Here is a 20,054-nt window from a genome sequence, read left to right as displayed (position 1 = left end):
ACGTGATATTAATATGTTTACGTTAAATCCCAACCTCATACTTCCATTGAGTCAATTTAGACTCGACAAAGAAAACAATCAATGAACAACAATAAATATACAACTATTTTTATCAATACTTTTCATGTATGATACGGTGTTGGTACGCCGCGAGCTCGTTTATTATCATCGGTGGTAGATAGTGGTTTTCTTCCCACGGGAGTTCCACAAACGATAACTAGCCCTGGGACGTTTGAAGGACGTCCAACAATCATAGAAACAAATAAATTTTTCTAGTTTTAATAATAACTATACAAATGCTATTTACTGCTTGATTAATTTAAGAGAGTAACAACTGTTTTTAATTTATAGCGGAGTGTTTACTATATTTTTTTTACTTTATAAGACCATAAAGTTGTTGTTGTGTAAAAGAACTTATTACCTATTCGATATTCAAAAGTAAATTACTCCTCGCATCAACAGCCCTACTATAAATATAAAGTATGAAAGTGTCAAAGCATAACTTGTATTATAATAATAAGCATGCAGTAAATGAATAAGGTAATTCATTCCTTCCGCCATCCGACATCCGGGCAGTCACGCAAAACTAAGACGCCGCTCGAAAAGACCTCGAACTATCGAAATTGGCTTACGGGCGAAAAAAGTTTACGTTACGCCATATGGACGGGGAGCGCCGGCGGCGAACAATAGTGAAATTATATCCAGTAATAAGGCCGGGACACGCACGGGCCACAACTGCTCCCGAGGATCGCCTTTGTGAGGACGGGGCCTTGCAGGAACACATGGAAGTACGAATGTTCAGAGTTGCTGTGTTTAGTTTCAACCAGAAATATTATAATATTATTGACATATTCAAAATATCTGTAGTTAAATCCTTACGTTTTTGTTAACCACATCTTTAAAAATGCCAATAGGCACAAACATGATCCATCCATTTTCTATTAGGAACCATTTTCTATATTTAAAAAATGAAATTAACAATAACATTGAATAAGGATAAGTTCCGATATAGTCCATGTTAATTTTATACAGTTAATTAATCATGAAAAAATTAAAAAAAAAATTAGCGGTTTAAGGGTTTTTTGCAATGGAAAAATCCTTAAACCGCTGAATTTTTTTTTAACATTTTAAAATTTTTATTATTCTTTACTGTTTACTAAATAAATATATATTTCATAACATTGACAAAATTGTAAACTTATCATTCATATAAACAAATCATGGTACGTTTCAAAAGGAAGAGAAAACGTCTAAAATCCTGCTTAAAGTCCAAATATCCCGAAACAAAATGCGAGAGGGGCAGACAAAAGGCTACGTACTTAGTCTATAAGCCCCAAACTCCAGTGGACAAGAAGGAAAGATCTCGCGTGCACAAGGGACTTAAAAGTTTGACTTAATAGACTTAATTTGTAGGTGGCCGGTGTAAGCCGCTTCGCAGTGACCCTCGCTAATTGGGATGTGCTGCTCGATAAGAAAATGTCGATACTTTGACAAAAGGAAATATATTTTCGTCGTCGATTTTTATTCTATGAATATTAGTATAAATTATTCGATAGAACCATCTCTAAATACTATTATAGTAAAAATGTTTACTTTTAACTAAATACACAGTGTTTAAGTTTAATTATGTATTTAAGACAAGATACTGTTAATTACCAACATTTTCTTTTTCAAATATCGCCAGCTCTCTTCAGTTCAAGCTAAGCAATTGAAAGACTTAAATTCACTTAACTAAAATAATTAATAAATAAGGTGTACATAATATGTACATATACATGTAGGTAAATATGTACACCTAATTTATTATTTCATATATAATAATTTATTAATAGTTTACTTCAACAATATTTTATCGATAAAAAGCACATCCCTAGTATTATTTATTTACGTCGATAATTAACCGGCTGCATTTGTTTGCGTCGATTTCAAAATATAATTGCGGTATCGATACATTTCGTTGCTTTGTATAAACTCATAGAGCTAATTATGTGCACACTTTTTCAATTCGAACGGGAACCAAAATAATTGCGTCGGTGCCTTTTAAGCAGGGTTCCGCCATTTTGGTCCCTCTGTAAAAAAACGCACCTTTTCTGTCTAATAAGTTGATTGACACGATGCTATTTATTTTGAAACAGGAAATGTAATTACAAATTAGGCAAAAATTTTACAATGTTTTTTTGTTGTAGGTACAATAGGTACAGCTAGTATTGTGATATTTCATAATTACAATGTGTTAGTCACATAATAACGTAAAATATGCAATGATATAAAATTCAACTTGACAAATATGTCTGAGAATGTTATTATTAATTTACCTAACATTGAAATAAAGGTTATCTGTCACCAGGTACAAATGTATCTACGCACAGAACAATAGACTTCCACCGGCAGTTCATCTCGTGTCCACCGCTGCCTCTCCGCGAAGAGTACAAGAACCCAACATCGAGGAGTTTGCGGACCCTCTCGCACGAGGAACGGGAATACAAAACCAACGCCACTATACCTAGTGGAGGTTAGTAATGTACAATACAATATTTCTCTTCGACAGTATATAACGCCTTTTTATCTTGAAGGCAGATGAACGTTTTTAGACGCATTTTCCACAAAATCGCGACCGTCATTTTATGTAGCAGTGGTGTCAATGGGACGCGCGACTTTTACACAGACAGTTAAACGCGACCTAGCGAACGCAGCTAGGAAGCTGCCTAGTGGAAAAAGTGCCCTTCTGTTACTATTGAATTCATGATAGAAAACAATTAACATGAAATAAAACAAAACCTGCAAAAAATATTTCAAATTCTCTACAACATACAATCTGTATGTAAGCAAAAAACAGTCTGTATGTAATATATATTTAAAATGTACAATTACTTAATAGGGAATTATTGGAAATGATTAGGGAATTAGTGGCCTTGTATTTTTTTCTATCGTGAAACTAAAAAATCATATTATCACTATAGGATTTTTAAATGTAATGATTTTTATAGTTATGGATTTTGAATATCGATTAATATTTAACAATTCTTGCCTACTTATACTGTTGCAGTAACAGTATTGTAATAAATTACAGATAATTACTACTGGTAATTAATTTAAAATTTTACCTTATAAACTTAGTCATAATTATGACTAAGTTCTACAATCATTAACGCATTTCGTTTTTAGGTAACAATACAATAAGCTGACGCACGTTAAAATTTAACGCATTTAGGAATTTTAATTTATAATATAAAATAAGTCATAACGTATAATTTAATTTAATTTTCTAATCAGTAACTTTTTAATTAAAAGTTTTCAATATAATTAATGAACATCTCAAATGAAATTCTGTACCTAGAATGCCCGAAAACAATCATGTTTCGCACCCTTAGTTCTTAACTTTATTTAACATTGTTTCGTGTGAATAAATTATAATTAACTCAATTTAGTCGGCAGGCAGGGTTTATATTATCAGTCAAATATGGAATTTAATAAGAAAAATTTGATACTCAACACTTTTTATATCTGTACACTTAAAGTCAAAGCTAACCGGAAAGCGAGGCTAATAAGTACTAAAACACAGCATAAAAGAGCTCTGAATTGAAAATTAGCACACGTAATACTATAATTCAACTCACAATCACAATTAACGGAACTCAACTACAAACTTATTACGTACTTCTTATTGACTGAAGGCTTTACAATATGAAAGACCTGACATATAAAATTTAATGCTAATTTTAATACTTCAAAATGGATCATAAATGTAGATACAATATATTATGCTCAATGTATTTTACTACTCATATTGTGAACCATAAAAGAAATCAAGTTATAGAAAAAAGCTAGGTATATTACTTGATATTTCCGTAAGCAAGAGCGTACAAAATAATCACGGCGGCGACTTTAATCAGAGGAGCGTGAAACTGTGTTCATGCTAATGACGTGCGCCCATTTCTCTGTTGTCAGCCCATTGCTGACAACGCTTCTCTCTGTCTTAGACCCTTGACACACGGAAGGCTATGCGATTATGCAATTCGTGCTATAATGTTTATAAATGTTTGGAATAATAAAATGTTAAATAAACAATAATTTTAAATAATGTTAAAAAAAAAATTTCACAAAAAAAAAATATAACGTTACCAAATGAGTTAACATTGCTATACATGTAACGTTAAAACAACTTAAAAAAATCTCCAAAGTAGGTAAGTATAAGCAAATTAAGTTTACAATTAAACTTGCCAGTTTATTTGGTACATAGTCGCTTTTAGCCTTTTTATTTGTGAAGATGAATAACTTGCTACATCAATAAGCATTGATGTTAAATAACGAATTCGATCCAACTAAAATCCCCAAAAGGTGCTGATTGAATTTTAAATTTAACTTTTCTGATTCACAGTGGGCCTGGATATCTCCGTAATTGTATATTAACGTAGTTAACTGTAATTTATCTGTGGACCGACTTTACTCAAAACAATTACGAGACGTGACGAGACGAGGTTGTAGTGAAGTCCTATTTCCATTTAAATAACTACAATCTATAAAAAGTTGTCGGAAATAATTGATGTTTGATTTAGCTTTTGAATTGGGTATATGTGTAACGTACACGACGGGTTCGGGTCCCGCGACACAACCACTCTTAAACTACGCGTTGCGAGGGTTGGCGTAATATTGTAAGTATGTATATAAAATGGCACTTACCAACTCGATGCCCCTTTCACCGCCTGCAGGTGCCTGGTCATTCTGTCGGTGTCAGTCGAGTCAAATAATTCACTGTCATACAGTCTAAAGGCGTCAGCGATGCTGCAATCTTGATGCACCCGATACACCGCTTCAATTGAACACGAAACCGTAAACTTAACGACCCTGTACGCTAAATAATCGACACATACGATGTGCTCTTTTACTTACACCCGTCGACTTCCGATGCTAACACTGAAGTCTGCCGTTTCACTGTACGCGCACAAGACCCCGTAGGCCCCGCGCCCACTGTAGCGGTGAGGGATTTCAATCTACCTACTTGTGCGAAGAGAATAAAAATGATTCGAACTACCTACATTAAACCTGTATAGACGAACCGCGAAATTCAAAAATATAGTTCGTCATTCAAGATGACGAACCACAGTGCATCTGTACCGAATAATATGATAACTACCGAATTCCGTATTTTAGCTAAGGACTTAGTAACACTAGAGTGTAACAATATAAAAGACCGAACAATAACGATTCTTATGGAAACAATATCCGTTACGACTAATGTTCAGTGATCATCGTTTGTTATCAGAAAAGGTGATAAATGTAATTTCGGATGCGGATTTTGCAAAACTGTCAGTTCTTTGATCGTTACTCTTTTCGGTAAAGCACCTAATGGCATGTTATTAAATGAATAAAAATATTTTTATTGTTGTCGCTAAAAATCAAGATACATTTACTTTTATACTTAATTTTTTTTTTACATTTAATCCTAAATAGGTACATACAAAGAAGAGTTGTTAAAGATAGACAATATATTTTCGAATTAGGTAAATATTTTGGTATATAGTTAGATAATACATTTGAATATAATACAAAAGGCCTAACACAAGTGTATTAGTAGCCTTACCTTATATGCGGGACAAGGCAATACAGGGACGTAATCATGAAGGGTCCGCAGACAATCGGAACCATCCCATTATTTGCGTTGATGGAACACCTTGCTTGATCGATTGTATCAACACCTTTACTGCGTCTATTAACGATAAACAACTTTATCTATTACGTTTAATAGCCAATGTTGTTAATTTTATTTGATATTTTTTATAGATTATTCTCATTTATAATACAGTATCAAAAGTTGTGGTAATATTAACTACAATGTTTCTTGTAATTTCTACGAATTACATAAGGATTTTCTTAAAGTAAAGTTTGAAAATTTATAAAATATTTCGTAAAAATAAATTGACGTCTCATTTATAGTCAAAAACAATTTTTCTAAGGAGAGAAGTGTTAAATATTGACTTGACGTCTACAAATGAAATCTGGAGACGAATCGTGCCGAGAGAATCAGGCCATCAACCTCGGGATGGCTTACGAGAGAAAATAATAACAATAACTTCAAATGCGATCCCGAGAAAAAACCGACGCCCGCGCCGGCACAATGTCATTACGGCAACAGCGTATCAACGCTGGCCATAGAGCTATGAAATGTTCAGAGGCTGCAAATCAAAATTTATTGTTCATCTAGATATCATCTTCTTCAATTGAATCGAAAATCAGTGAAACATTCATTAACCAAAGTCGTGGCACAAAATTAATTAACCAAATGTTATCGCCGTAAAATTATTACATTTAAATTATCCATTTAATAGAATAGCTACTGGCAGATCAAGACATGAAGACATCGTCGCAAGAAACATTAAATACACAACGTCGGATAAGAAACATTAAAAGTGATCGAAACCACTGTACGATTTAAAATCGATTTTTAAAATACTATCTCTTACAGCCAATGGTCAGTGTAATCGCGCATCGCACCTTATTTCCGGTACAGCGTTTTTGATTTGATTGATCAATTTAGATGATCAATAAAATCTCGGGCGCCATGATTGGCTACTGACGCGCTACCACACAGAAATCGAATACGAGAGTCTTTGATATAATCTCAATTTCTTAATACAATGCGGCACCTTTAGAATATTACATTGAAAAATCAGCTTAAGCAAGCATTGTACGATGAAATAGAACATTCGAGGCGATAATCGATTTCGTATTGGCGTCGGTGTGTAGGCCTGCGGTTTGACTTACACAAATAGAGTCGATCTTGGAGCAATGGCGTGAGCCCGTGTGAAAATTTGATAACGAATCTATGGATCGATGGGGCTGCAGAAATCGAGGGGCAATAGCTGCGGTTTCAATCCGTATGCTACTGTGGTATGCAATAAGCGAGCGTGGATTAGCCGCCTTCGTGCGCCATCGCTTGCACACTGTCGCCAGATCCTCTCTGTAACCGACGGACATCTAAAATAACGAAGAAAAGTATTAACTGAGGTTTTGTTAGATATTGAGTGTTAGTAAATTAATGCTGTTGGTAAACTTATATAAATTTTGAGGGTTTGAAAAATTTTGATCTCAATTTAAATTATCTACTCTAGCTAGATTTTTTATTTATTTGATTCTTAGATGTCACTATACGATTTTCCTGTTCCTACATCTTACTTATATTATAAACTAGCTTTTACCCGCGACTCCGTCCGCGCGAAATAAAAAAAAAAAAAGAAAGAAAACGGGGTAAAACGGGGGTATCCTATGTCCGTTTCCTGGTTCTAAGCTACCTGCCCACCAATTTTCAGTCAAATCGATTCAGCCGTTCTTGAGTTATAAATGGTGTAACTAACACAACTTTCTTTTATATATATAGATGCGAATGTTCGGTTTGTTATTACGTATCTCCTAGAACTGCTCAACAGATCTCGCTGAAAATTGACTTATATCTAGATTATAATCAGGAAGAATACATAGGCTATAAATTAAGTTTTTTTGATTCCGCGCGGATAAAGTCGCGGTCAAAAGCTAGTTTAACAATAATTATTTTAGTAAATTTTATCCAAGAATTTGTCTAGACATCATGGTTAGCACATGCGGACATAACGGACACCTCGCACGCGCGCTTCATTCACATTTCCTGAGGCAATAAATACAGAATTTACCCGACTGCAAACTTGAAAACCAGGGGCGGTTTTGTAGTTTGGAATCAGTAAAATATGTGTTTAGTTTTAGGTACTAATTATACCATACCATAAGATTTTCAGCACACTAAAACATTTCATTAAATTTTTCAAACACTCAACTGATCGTTTCGAACATTTTTGAAGGCTACGAATGAAAGGTTTACATTTAGTCCTTTTCAGCCTCCATTCTTTCTATCCACTGATATACGACGATAATTTAAAATGCTATAAAATCAAAATATGATCCATAAATCAATCTTCGCATTAAAATTTAATATTATTATGTTTCAAAATTGGAAGTATAATTTAGAAATGTCTTCATATTGTTGTGAAAGGATGCCGCAATAGATCGAACAACAAAAAACCAAATTATGTCGATAGCTGGACGGAAAGACGACGAAAGCACTTATCCAATATCGATGAGCTTTCTTGACCCATTAAAACTATTAAAATGTAAGGCGTGGCTCTGCGGGTGGAATTAAGCTCCCAGCCGCAAACCACAGCTTCTGGATAAGCTGGACATTCAGCCTCGCACCCGCCGCCCGGTCTACTTATAAGACATTCATTTCAGAACTTATGGGTACAGTTTTTTTATTCAATAGTATTTATGGATTTGTTGTGACGATTATTGAGTTTAAACTTAAAGCTTTTTAAACTGCTAAGCTTAAACACGAAAATGATTTTTTTAAATTCAAGAATAATGAAATTATCTTTGTGCTACAATTTATTCCATCCTAAAAACAACTGCTACGAAAGTTTCCATCCATTAGAGCTATCCGATAAGAGTCGCGCCGCTGAACAATGTCTTCTTTATAATTCAGCTTATTTCGACTTTCCCCGGTCATTAGATTCGTTCACTATTTTCCGTTTGGCTCGGTTTTCACGCATTTGCGATGAATTCGTAAGTGCAGTCGTAAACGCGCTGACCGCAGATCTCGACCGACGATGGTCGTCGAAAGCATCCGCTTTAAAACACTAATGTGAACGAATTAGACTTAATAAGCCTAACACATTATGACAGATGACACATTTTACACAAAAACATACAACTTTTTTAACAAAATAAAGTCACCTAACGACATTTTTGTTTATATCAAGAAAATCAAACCAATCATATAAATAATTTGTATTTCAAAGCTGATCCCTAAAGTGTAACGTGGAGCTTCTATAGTAGCGATCACGTATCTCAAATTGAAGCATTAAAGGAGCTGATCGTTATATCTTCGAGATCAGGTGCGTCCGAGTAATGCGGCGCATTTGCGGTCGCGGCAGGATACGCGCTTGTACTGTAATGAGCGACACATAACGAAACCTTACAAATAATTCAACGCACGAAAAAAACGTACCGAATCACGTATAGCCGTATCCTTTGGAGGAAAATACGTATCAGATAGCATCGTGTAGACGCGCTCCCCTTCGCTCGCACTAATCCTTTAACGGAGGAGCGGGATGTAGCAAGTAAATTGTGTGTTCAAACACTTCGATGTGTAAGCCTTTCTCGTACAATCATTTACAATCAAAAGCTACTACGCTGTCTGTTGGCGTTAGCTCGATGTTTGCGAAAAAACATTGTTTATGCCTTAAGAAGGTACACTTTTTTAATAGTACTATCATCCTTTAACGTACACATATCCGAATGTATTAATATATAGGAATTTAATTTAATAAAAAAAATCATGATTTTTACAATAGATAACAAATAACAACACTTCTTTTGCTATTTTACTATACTTTTCTAAATTTCATTTAACATTTAAACATGTCAGAGAAATGACATAGACCTAGGTTAGTTGTAAATAAGTACACGCGTGCCCCTTGACTCGACAATAATTTGATTATCCTCGTGAGAAGGTACGCGAGTACCTCTTGGCCCACGGGCTTACGGTGAAGTAGGGTTACTGCTCACTTTAACCGCTCTAACCATTCATACGACTATGACCACTAGCCTAGCTAGAATGACTACTAGACCAGAGTAGCTACAATTATGGCTATTTAAATTTAAAGAAAAAGTCTTGCAAAAATAATTAATACTGTTAATTTCATTTATGAACATAATTTTGGCACAGCTCTTTGGCTTCGATATTTCATGTTTGTCAGTTACTAGTAATCTTACATCATCCTATTTTCTTCTTTCAGTGCTTCACAAAATACCATCTATGAAGTGGTACGTGTCAATGTTTAAGCACGAATAAATAAAACAGATCAAAGTATCAATTCCAGTTCCGCAAGATTACGTATGATAATTAATATTAGTTCGTCGTTTTAACGGTGTGTGAGTAGATGTGAGTACAGGCTGTAGGTAGGAGATGTGATAGGTAACGCTAGCCCGCGTATCGCGTGGACCGGGGATAATGTTACGCGATCGGCCGCCTGTATCAACGATCGTCAATCGCCTGGATCCATTCCGTGTAACAATACCTCCGGTGGAGCCACGAAGTATGCGTATACTTATATGACAGAGTATGTAACGGAACTTCTATGACATTTAACATACATTAATTGTTTCTTCAGATCTAAAATTAAATTGACAACATTATGTGTTTATTTTTTTTTTTTAACACAAATGTTCTTCTTTAAAAGTATAACTTGCAGACTAGCTAATTTTCAAAATGGAAAATACAAACATATTTAGTATTTACACGCTGAACTTCAAATGTCATATTATAATTGCCATGTTACATACTAACCTTAAAATCTTAGGCATGTACCAGTTTCAACCTTAATTTTGAAAGCAAATAGAACAACACATTGGTACATTACGGGGAATGGACTTAGACGTTTTGTCTGGTCCGGTTAAGCGCAAATTAACTGCGACAGTGACGCTCAAACAAAAATGTTTGTATTCATTAGAAAAAAAGTTTTAAAATTACGATTCAAAATCGGTCGTTTCGTGGCCACAGCTGCAATATCAGCGAGTTATATTATCCACAGCGAACGTGTCTTAAGAATCTGACGCACTGAGCCAGACAATATTACCGTTTGAGATTCATAATAACTTCAATGTACATAAATCGTAGAAATAAGTCGTGTATCTCTTGATAAATAACAATGTTTAAAAGAATGGAGGACATTATAGTCTAACATTTCGTAATGCACTATTTTATAATACTTACTAGCTGTCGCCCGCGACACCGACCGCGCGCAGTTAAAAAAAATGAAAAATAGATGTTGGCCGATTCTCAGACCTACTGAATATGCTCACAAAATTTCATGGGAATCGGTCAAGCCGTTTCGGACGAGTACGGTGAGGAAAACTGTGACACGAGAATTTTATATATTAGATTTATTTATATTGAATTCAATCATCCTGCACAATGCTATGCAATATGGTTAATAATAAAAATGTTATATTGCCTGCACATGTCGTTGTATGATGATTTTTAATGGGCAAAATTATTTCAGTGAATTATGAATTTAACCAAAAATATATACACTTACTAGCTTTTACCCGCGACTTCGTCTGCGCGAAATAAAAAAAAATGAACACAAGACAAAAAAGTTCCTATGTCCGTCTCCTAGTTCTAAGCTACCTCCCCATCAATTTTCGGCCAAGTCAGTTCGACCAATTTTGATTTATAAATAGTGTTACTACCACAACTTTCTTTTATATATAGATTTATGAAGTGTCCATTCTTTTCTTTCAGTTCATCACACTGAAATAAATTAAATTATAAAGCAAAAATTCAAATCGCATCTAATATAATTTAACACTGTTAAAATGTCAAATAACTTTTATCATGGAACGTAAAACAATTCCCCTTATAATCGGTAGTCAGTCCATTTTCATCGGCTCGTCATCTCCACGGCCGTCTCTCGCAGGAGGTATCGAATTACGCCGAGTTACGATGTAAATGATCAGCAACAAAAACCTAACAAAACAACGAGACGAGATCCGAGAGGGTGAGAATATTCTTACATCGCCTAACTGAGATTTATAAAGCTTCAGTGAAATATGCAATCATATGGTTTTATTTCTTTTTATCAATTTCTTATTTTAAGGCTTTACCTGACCTGCATTTTTAAATAAACAGGGATAAATTATTCTTTAACAAAATGTACATTGGTATAAAATACAATCACATCTTGAAAGCAATGTATGAGTGGTTTTTAAAACACTTAAGTCAGATTTGTAGTTACGAAAGGACAGACCCTCACCATCATTACATTTGAATTTTGATTGCCTTGTCAAACTGTTGTTATTCAAAAACACTCTTGAAATCTTAACTAGCAGTTGATCGCGACGTCGTCTCCACGGAATTATATAAAATCTAGTAATACATATAGCCTATGTCACTCGGGGCAGTGTAAGTTCCCAAAAGTGAAAGAATTTTTCAAATTGATTCAGTAGTTTGGGAGCCTTTTCCGTCATGCAAACAAACACCCAATCAAATCTTTTTCTTTCAGCTACCGGGTGTGTAAAGACGTACAGTCTTATCCATTCCATAATTTTGGCTAATATAATGTGTTCCACAAACTGTAGTGTTGAACGTAACACCAGCTAAGGTAATTGTTTACCACATGATTTGCGTACATGAAATGTGTGTAACAAGAACAGGCGCGGCGTGATCAAAGGAGGCTAATTACTCACCACCCCCCACTCCCCGCCCCTCTAATCAACGCCTTTGATTGGCCAAGAGACGTATTTGTAGTCGACAAGTTTCAATTGACGCGCTAATGTAGCTTCAGCGCGGCACCTAAATAGTGATTAATTATTTTAATAAAGTAACCTAAAAATTTACTTTATAATTACATACCAAAATTGATACTAACATAAATGGTTAGACTTAAGAACAGACAACATATTATCATAACTAACAAATAGACACAGCAATTACTCAACAATATATGTAAACTTACTAAGTATTATCAGCATTAGTGACATATTTACGTAAATCCATAAAGTTATCAAAGAAAAAAAGATCTGAGAGACAGAGAAAAGTAATAATAGCACTTAAAGCATTTAATTAAGGACCTTCTAAAGGTTAAAGTGTTAACCGACTAAAAAGAGCTATTTGACTCCATTAAATGTACATGTTAGTTCTATAAAATCGATTATAAAAAAATACTATATCGATAATCCGTTAAAATGAATATGATTTAAGCTTGTATTGTTTTCATTTATTACGATATCGTTTAACGGGAGGACGGAGCGACGGTGCGATGTTTTGACGGCCTAGGTGTGAATGTTAATATGACATTACCTACGTCGAAAGCGGGCAGAGGGGGCGAGTGTGCGAGGCCTGGGGGGCGGTAATTATCCCACGTCAGCGGCAGGCCTAGGCGCCCTGTCTGTGCTGTATAGCTACCAACAGCTTTCATAACAGGAAAGTAAAGCAAGCGTGATAGGCAATCATAATTAAATAAATATCGTGCTAAAGTTCTTTTTGTGTTGTTATAGATTTAAATTAATGAACACATTAATATTTCTTCATATCATTGAAAACAAATTAGGATAGAGACAGATAGCATATATAGACAGGTTGTTTTTCTGTAAGTATAAGAAAAGAGGAACCTTTGCTAAAAGAAGAAGGTATCCATTGTATAAGTTATCCCTTTTTAGTCTATAGAATGAAGTATTGACTTCAGTTTCAATGATGGAAATGTTTTCAAAATCTAATTTAAATATTTTAATTCGACGTCAAAGTCACAGCAAGTTTCGAACGCGGGATAATTTCATGACAAAATCGCATCGGACCGCAGCAGCGCCACGGGCTACGCGCTTTTATTTAGACACCTAATTAAATATTTATTAAGTGCGTATCTCATTTATACATTTAAACGATTTTAATTTCATGTACGAGCGCACTAAATTAGGAACGGTGAGCGGCCGCACCGCAAAATGAAGTGGATTCGTTCAGGTTCGAAGCCGGCTCGCGCCAGCGCCACTGAAAATCATTAGCGAAAACACTTTTGCATTTCAAATAGCACCGATTAATTCGATGTTTCGTTAATATATTTTAAACTATGATATGCAGAACGTCATAAATCTTTATAAAGCCAAATGTTATTTTGTTGTAATAGTTTAAAATTATTCTTTTTTTTTTATATAATGTTTGACCTTTTTGCATTGATGCGTAAACGTTATGGATTACGATGAAACTGGTTCTGAGTCACCATTGCAAGAATTGTCAACTGGAAATTTTATTTCGTAACTAATTATTCACTATTAGCAGATATTTCTGAGACAAGTATCAAGTTAATTTCAATTAGTTCTTTTCCATATTCATACTTTTTCATACTGAAAAATCTGCTCCCGTGCCATTGTCAATTTTTCCTCTGCCATATCTTTTAACCTCTATATATAAATGTAATTGTTATTTCATTTTTTTTTTTTTTTAAAGGGAATGAAGAAGTAAAGCGCATGGGGTCGCCAGGGGGCATAAGAAGGTGCATCTGCCCACAACCCAAAAAAATTAAAAAATGTAAAAAAAATATGAAACCTACTTCGAATAAGAGTAACCATATTAATGGTGGCTGCCCCAACCCCCCACAGACCTAGCTTAGATCATCGACGCCAATGGTACGAAATATGTCTACAAAATATGTTGGAAACCCACGATTATAAGTAGTTAGGAGCTACTTTAAAATAATCGTGGGAAATAACGAATTGCTATCTTTACTTACACTTGCAGATGAGTTTACATAATTATTTATTAGCGAGTAACCAGCTGTACCGACTCGCACATTATCTCGGATCAGAAAATCCAATTAAAAATGACAAATTTCAGTGTGTTCGTGGAAAATCCGTCGCATTTAAATCGTAACAATAACCGTAGTAACGCGTCAGACGCATTACAATTATAATTCTACGTTTTCAATCGGAACATTTTACATCAGAGCGGACAGTTCATTACTTATGCGGGAAATACCGTTGCCTTTCGTTTGCGTCACTGTTTTGTAGGAAAATGACGATTTACTATTTTATTTACATTTATATAAATAGGACAGAAACTGTGTTGGAAGTTAACTTTTAAATGCCGGTTGATTTGATGTCAACAGGTCAATCTTAAATATTTCGGACGCCAAACAAATTGCATGGCGTGCTTTATTAACTAATGAAAGAAGGGACCTGTCGACAAACAAACTATCAATGGTGGATTATTAATGGGTGCTTAAATATTTCAAGATCAACGTAACATAAATATTATATGATAACTACATAATGTTTTTGAAGAACTCGATGTATACACAGCAAGTCAACCTCAATATAAATATACCATTCCGTAGTAAGGATAAAAAATAATGTTTACTATGATTCATTGAATCTAATTCATTGAATCAAACTATCTCAACAAATTGAGCACAACATTTAAACACTAGGATATATATTACACATATATTAGAATAAAAAATATAGAACAATGACTTCTTAGTTACTCTCATCCTTGTTGCTTTTGTTATAGAAGCTATTATTCCCCAGCACTTTGTGTGCAATTGTCTACAGAGTAAACATTTATAAAAGAAAATTATGTTAATTCGGTCAGTTGTAAGTTGTAAGCTTTGTATGTATATTTGAGGGGCACATGAGGTGTGGCACGTACACATTGCGAATTATAGGATCTGAAACGTCACCAATGATTGACTCTTGCTGACTCATTTCATTGTTAATTCAGTGTGTATTTACGTATTCAAATACTAACACTTCTTATTAAATTATTATTCATGAAAATTCGATTCGAATTAAGGCTAATCATCTAATTAACTAATATTTTAAATGCGAATGTTTAAATGCATAAAGGTACTAGTAATGATGTACCCGTAATTTAATAGAAACTATAAATACAGCTTGAGGTAAAAGTACTTTATAATTTTATCATGAAATGTCGAAAAACACATAACGTCATAAATTATTTATTCATAAGAGTGTCAGCAAAAATCGTAAATGTGCAGCAGTACATTACCCTTTTTTTTATTGACCGAAATAAAATTGTATGTTAAAACGCCAAAATAATAAATTCAAGTTGTGTTCGTACATTTTCTTATGTTTATCAGTAAATTGTTCAACAGGAAAATGTTTGAATTTTCGTTAGCAATTGAGATAGTTCGAAATATTAACACGAAGATAACTTTTGATTTAATTAAAAAATATATTTATTTATGATAAACTAATATTTTTTTAGCATGCACATCCATATTTGGACTAGAATCGTTCCCCGTTATAGTTTATTAAGTAAAATATCTTACATAAAAATATTCATGTTGTTACATAGAATTTGTCACTTATGTTGGAATTGAAAAATATTCCGCTAAGCGACGCAGGCAGGTAGATTACTTATTTAAGTTAACGCCAAGGGAATTACCACAAATACTGACTCGCAAAATCGTTTAATTATTAATCATTTATTTAGGAAATGTCATACTTAATGTACACTAACTTGGCTTGGATTGATTATTTGACAACCTTGACCATATTGTCGATCCATTGTAGATCACTGTGTCCTTCGTGGACATAATTACAAACTTTAAAGCACATCGAACCCATAACACATCGAATAATTTTACAACAACGATTGTATGCATAATTTCTGTTGTATACTTGACCCGACTTTCGTTGTATGGCAAGCGTTAAGGCGTGAATCAGCCGGCAATCCCGAAACGTGCGTTGTGCTAGTTCCGCACACGTGACCTCCATTAAAAAACCCGTCATTGACAATGGCTGATAGAAGACCCAATCTGTTGAATTAAAGAAACACGGTTTTTATTACAAGTCAAGTTTAATTTTGTTGTGTCAAGACATCATTATCTTCTGGTGGCGTACTTTTGCATAACGACAACCCTGAAATCTTAGCCTAGCTGTTTCGCTTTATTTGATTCAAATATTTATGAAGCGATATATTTTTAATTTCCAGAAGGCAGCGGTAACATTCTCGGCGCGAGCGAGTGGAACACTGGCTACCCCTCAACAGCCAGTGTATACCCGACGTACGGCAGCGTACCTTTGCAGCCTCCTTACTATAAGCCGGATCCACCGATTCATATACCCACAGGTAACTTTACTCCTTTAATTTGTGTACAATCTGAAATAACAACATTTGTGTAAAGTACAAATAAGAATCTGAAAGTATTTGTAAACAAGTTCCATTTAACATTTCATTCGGTACTTTGAGCGCCATCTAGTATTTATGTATGTCGAAGTCAGACATTTAACTTTGCATAAAAGTTATGATAAATTAATTAGTAATCCGTACTTAATTGAGTATTTATGTTTTCAGTATTACCTGAAATGCCACTCTGCCATACGGACTACAGCGGCTTCCAGACTGGGAGTACGAGCTACAAGAGCAGCCCGAGCTTACCCGGTCCGGCGATAGCGGACCTCAACCAGCCACCCCTGACCAACCACACGCCGGCACCAATGTCCGCACAGCCCCGATGCGAACCCAACTATTACAACTCCTGGCCAACAAACACCTACAATTACAACAATTACCAATACAATAATATCAATAATAATCCAACATGCCTGCAATCTCATACGCCTTATATCAGTCCAAACCCACAAATGATCCTTCCTAATCTATACTCAACCGTCAATCAAAATCAAATACATGTTCATTTGCACAGCTCTACTGATAAACATAACATCGAACAGTACATCCCTAGCGAAATAAAAATAAGTGACATCGATGGCGGGATCTCTATAACGACGGAGTTGCAAGGTGCGGGAGAAACGAGCGGACTTGTGCAAACTTGTGAAGCTTCAGATGATGTGAAACATGGACTCTATGGTGCCTCCAATCAAGAAGTGTGGCGGCCTTATTGACAGTTCAACAATTATAAATGTTAAGAAAGAAAACATTCCATTGTACATATTGTGATATAGTTATTCCAATTGCAATCAATGATAGATTTTAAATATAATAGTGCTAATTATATAATCGATTAATGTTAAACATTAATTTGATGTTAAGTATTAATTAATTAGATATGAAGTAAATCTAATAGAAAATTACAAATGACTTTTTGTTTTATTTTAAATACCTATAACTAAAATGAGGTATGTGAGTACGTTTTTATATACGCAGGTTTGGATGTATGAATATTAATACCATTATGATGTCCTGCAGCCTAATCAGCTAACTTCTAAAGCAATTTTAGAGAGAGGTGTTCGGCGGGTCTGTACGTAAGATGATTGCATAGACCTATGTCCATGCTTTTTTACAGCAAAACTGGTGCTTGATCACTTTATCGCCTGATTAACACTCGACAGATACACTAGTTGATGAGAGAGACAATATCCACTTCCTCGTTTAGGAACCCACAACAGATGTGGAGCGCCAAATTTTGACTATAAAATACCAAATTTTGATGTTTTATACCTGCTGATGGTGGGTGAAAATGATTCTTTGATACTAGCAACTCAATCATTTTCAACTGCGACCTGGCAACAGCGGATGAAATAAAGCAAGGTTAGACTGAAAGGGATACGATAAGATATGTAATGATTAAACTAGCAGATTTTGTTCAGACACATGAGACTCAAAGTCGTTAGGTGGTCACTAAAAGAGTACCATGTAAATTTTGTCTGAATATTTTGAATACAACGGTTAGACCTCTTGAAAGAGGAGTTTTGTATAGGTGAAGTGGATTATTAAAAACGATTATTTAGTGGCCGGTAACAGAAGCGCGCCGCTATCACGGTTAGTCACAAAACATTTAACACCTACTTTGGCACAGAAAATGTATGTTTTATGGCATATGACAATACAAGACGGGTATATTCCGAAAAAAAAAAACTTGAGATTTTTTTTGACACTAAATACGTTCACATTATTTTCGACTGCCTTTTTGTAGATAATTAAGGATCTATAATTCCGTTTATTCTAAAAGGCATTAAAGATTTTTTTTGATTTGATCAATACCTAGTATGTACTTAAATGAGAAATAAGATAGTGCAGTACTGTTTAAAATATTAATAAAAATCTCGTTTATATTTAATGAGAGAATCGAGGTTAACATTTTTTGGTAGTACAAATTGAGTATCATCATGGCAAGCTCTTTCTTACTCTTTGAAAGCAAGGCAAGGGTAAAGTGGCAATAGCAAGTCTATGACACGGTAATAATAATACCGTGAGTGAGAGAGATACAGTTATACACAATTCCTGTGACGTGACAAAGACAGGGATAACTATCTTCCGTCCCTTTCTGCGTACCAGGGTTTGGCGTTTGTTTGGAACAAAGGTTGTCCCCTACAAACAACCTAGGTTGTCCCTAACAAAGTTTGACATTCGTGCTATTTTTCGAAAATTGTGAGTACTTAGTGGCTGTAATTGTGCAAAAATATTTTGATATTACAGTTTTAGTAAGGTAAAGTTTATAAAACATGGTATACTGCTGTATCGTCGGTTGTAAAAGCCGTAGTGAGCGAAATGAGAAAAACATAACCTTTCACTCGTAAGTACTGAAACTACGCACTTATTCACATGTATTCATACAAAATAAGGAAGAAAATACAAACTAGTTGTTCTTTACAGTCTTTGTAATAACTAATATGTTAAAATACGGGTAAAATCAGCTAAAATAAAATAGTATTTTTCGAACATTATGCGCCCAAACGCAGATGTCATTTGTGTCAAATAATATACTGTAGATCTGGGAAACAAGCGGCCATATTAAACTTCTTTTCAAATTGGTTGGTTATTACCCGTAAAAATAATACCACCATCTTGTTGTAAAAATTACCCTGAATTTAGGGGAAATAAATTATAGTATGTATAATGTATATAAATGAAACAATTCACATTTTTTATACTATTTTCAACAGATTTCAAAAGGAGTTTTTAATTCTGGTATATGCTGTGTTTTTAAATATTTGATACTTTCTTATCCCGTTGATTTTAAAGAGTATGCTTTTTAATTTGTCCCATGTAAATTTTGTTTCTTAGAAATTACAATCAAAATGGTTTAATATTAAGTAGTTTTACATGTAGTGTTCACTGTAATGATATACAGAGTAATTTAAAATTATATGACTATAATATTGGTATGTTTTTTGTAGCTTTTTATGAAGACTTAGGGCTTCGTGCATATCGAAGAAAAATAGGACATCGTTTGAATGCTCGTCTAATGGACCTAAGACTGAAGAGATGCCGCGCTTTGTTGAAGCAGTACGCGGGAAAAGAATATCGGGAAATTCTTTTTTTTTGGAGTCACTCAAGACATCCTTGATTAAGGCAGCCGCCGATATTGACATGGACCTCGTTCGTGCTGTGATAGACGACTTGCCGAGCAGATTGAAGGCCTGTATTCAAAATCACGGATGTCATTTTGAGTAAACTTTAGTGTCATAAGAATCTATGTTTTGTTAAGTTCATTTTGGTATATAAATGGTCACATAATGAATAAACTTGTTTCAATTATTTTATATTA

General features: G+C 34.4%; 1 protein-coding gene across 2 annotated transcripts in view; it reads left to right on the top strand.

Annotated features, from left to right (window-relative positions):
- LOC106721059 (protein lozenge) overlaps positions 1 to 17,545 on the top strand; it is a 31,022-nt gene extending 13,477 nt beyond the window's left edge. Inside the window, exons 4-6 of one of the 2 annotated variants that reach the window (XM_014515927.2) lie at positions 2,348 to 2,512; positions 16,535 to 16,672; positions 16,898 to 17,545. In XM_014515927.2, the coding sequence (XP_014371413.2) occupies positions 2,348 to 2,512; positions 16,535 to 16,672; positions 16,898 to 17,448 (854 nt within the window). In that variant the 3' untranslated portion in view covers positions 17,449 to 17,545. Of the gene's footprint in view, positions 1 to 2,332; positions 2,513 to 16,534; positions 16,673 to 16,897 lie in introns of both variants that reach the window. The other variant, XM_014515926.2, reaches the window with a different exon arrangement.
- Positions 17,546 to 20,054: the final 2,509 nt, after the last annotated feature.

The sequence above is a fragment of the Papilio machaon genome, chromosome 15 (genome assembly GCF_912999745.1).
Source record: "Papilio machaon chromosome 15, ilPapMach1.1, whole genome shotgun sequence".
Classification (NCBI taxonomy): domain Eukaryota; kingdom Metazoa; phylum Arthropoda; class Insecta; order Lepidoptera; family Papilionidae; genus Papilio; species Papilio machaon.
This window is presented reverse-complemented; position numbering and strand designations above follow the sequence as displayed.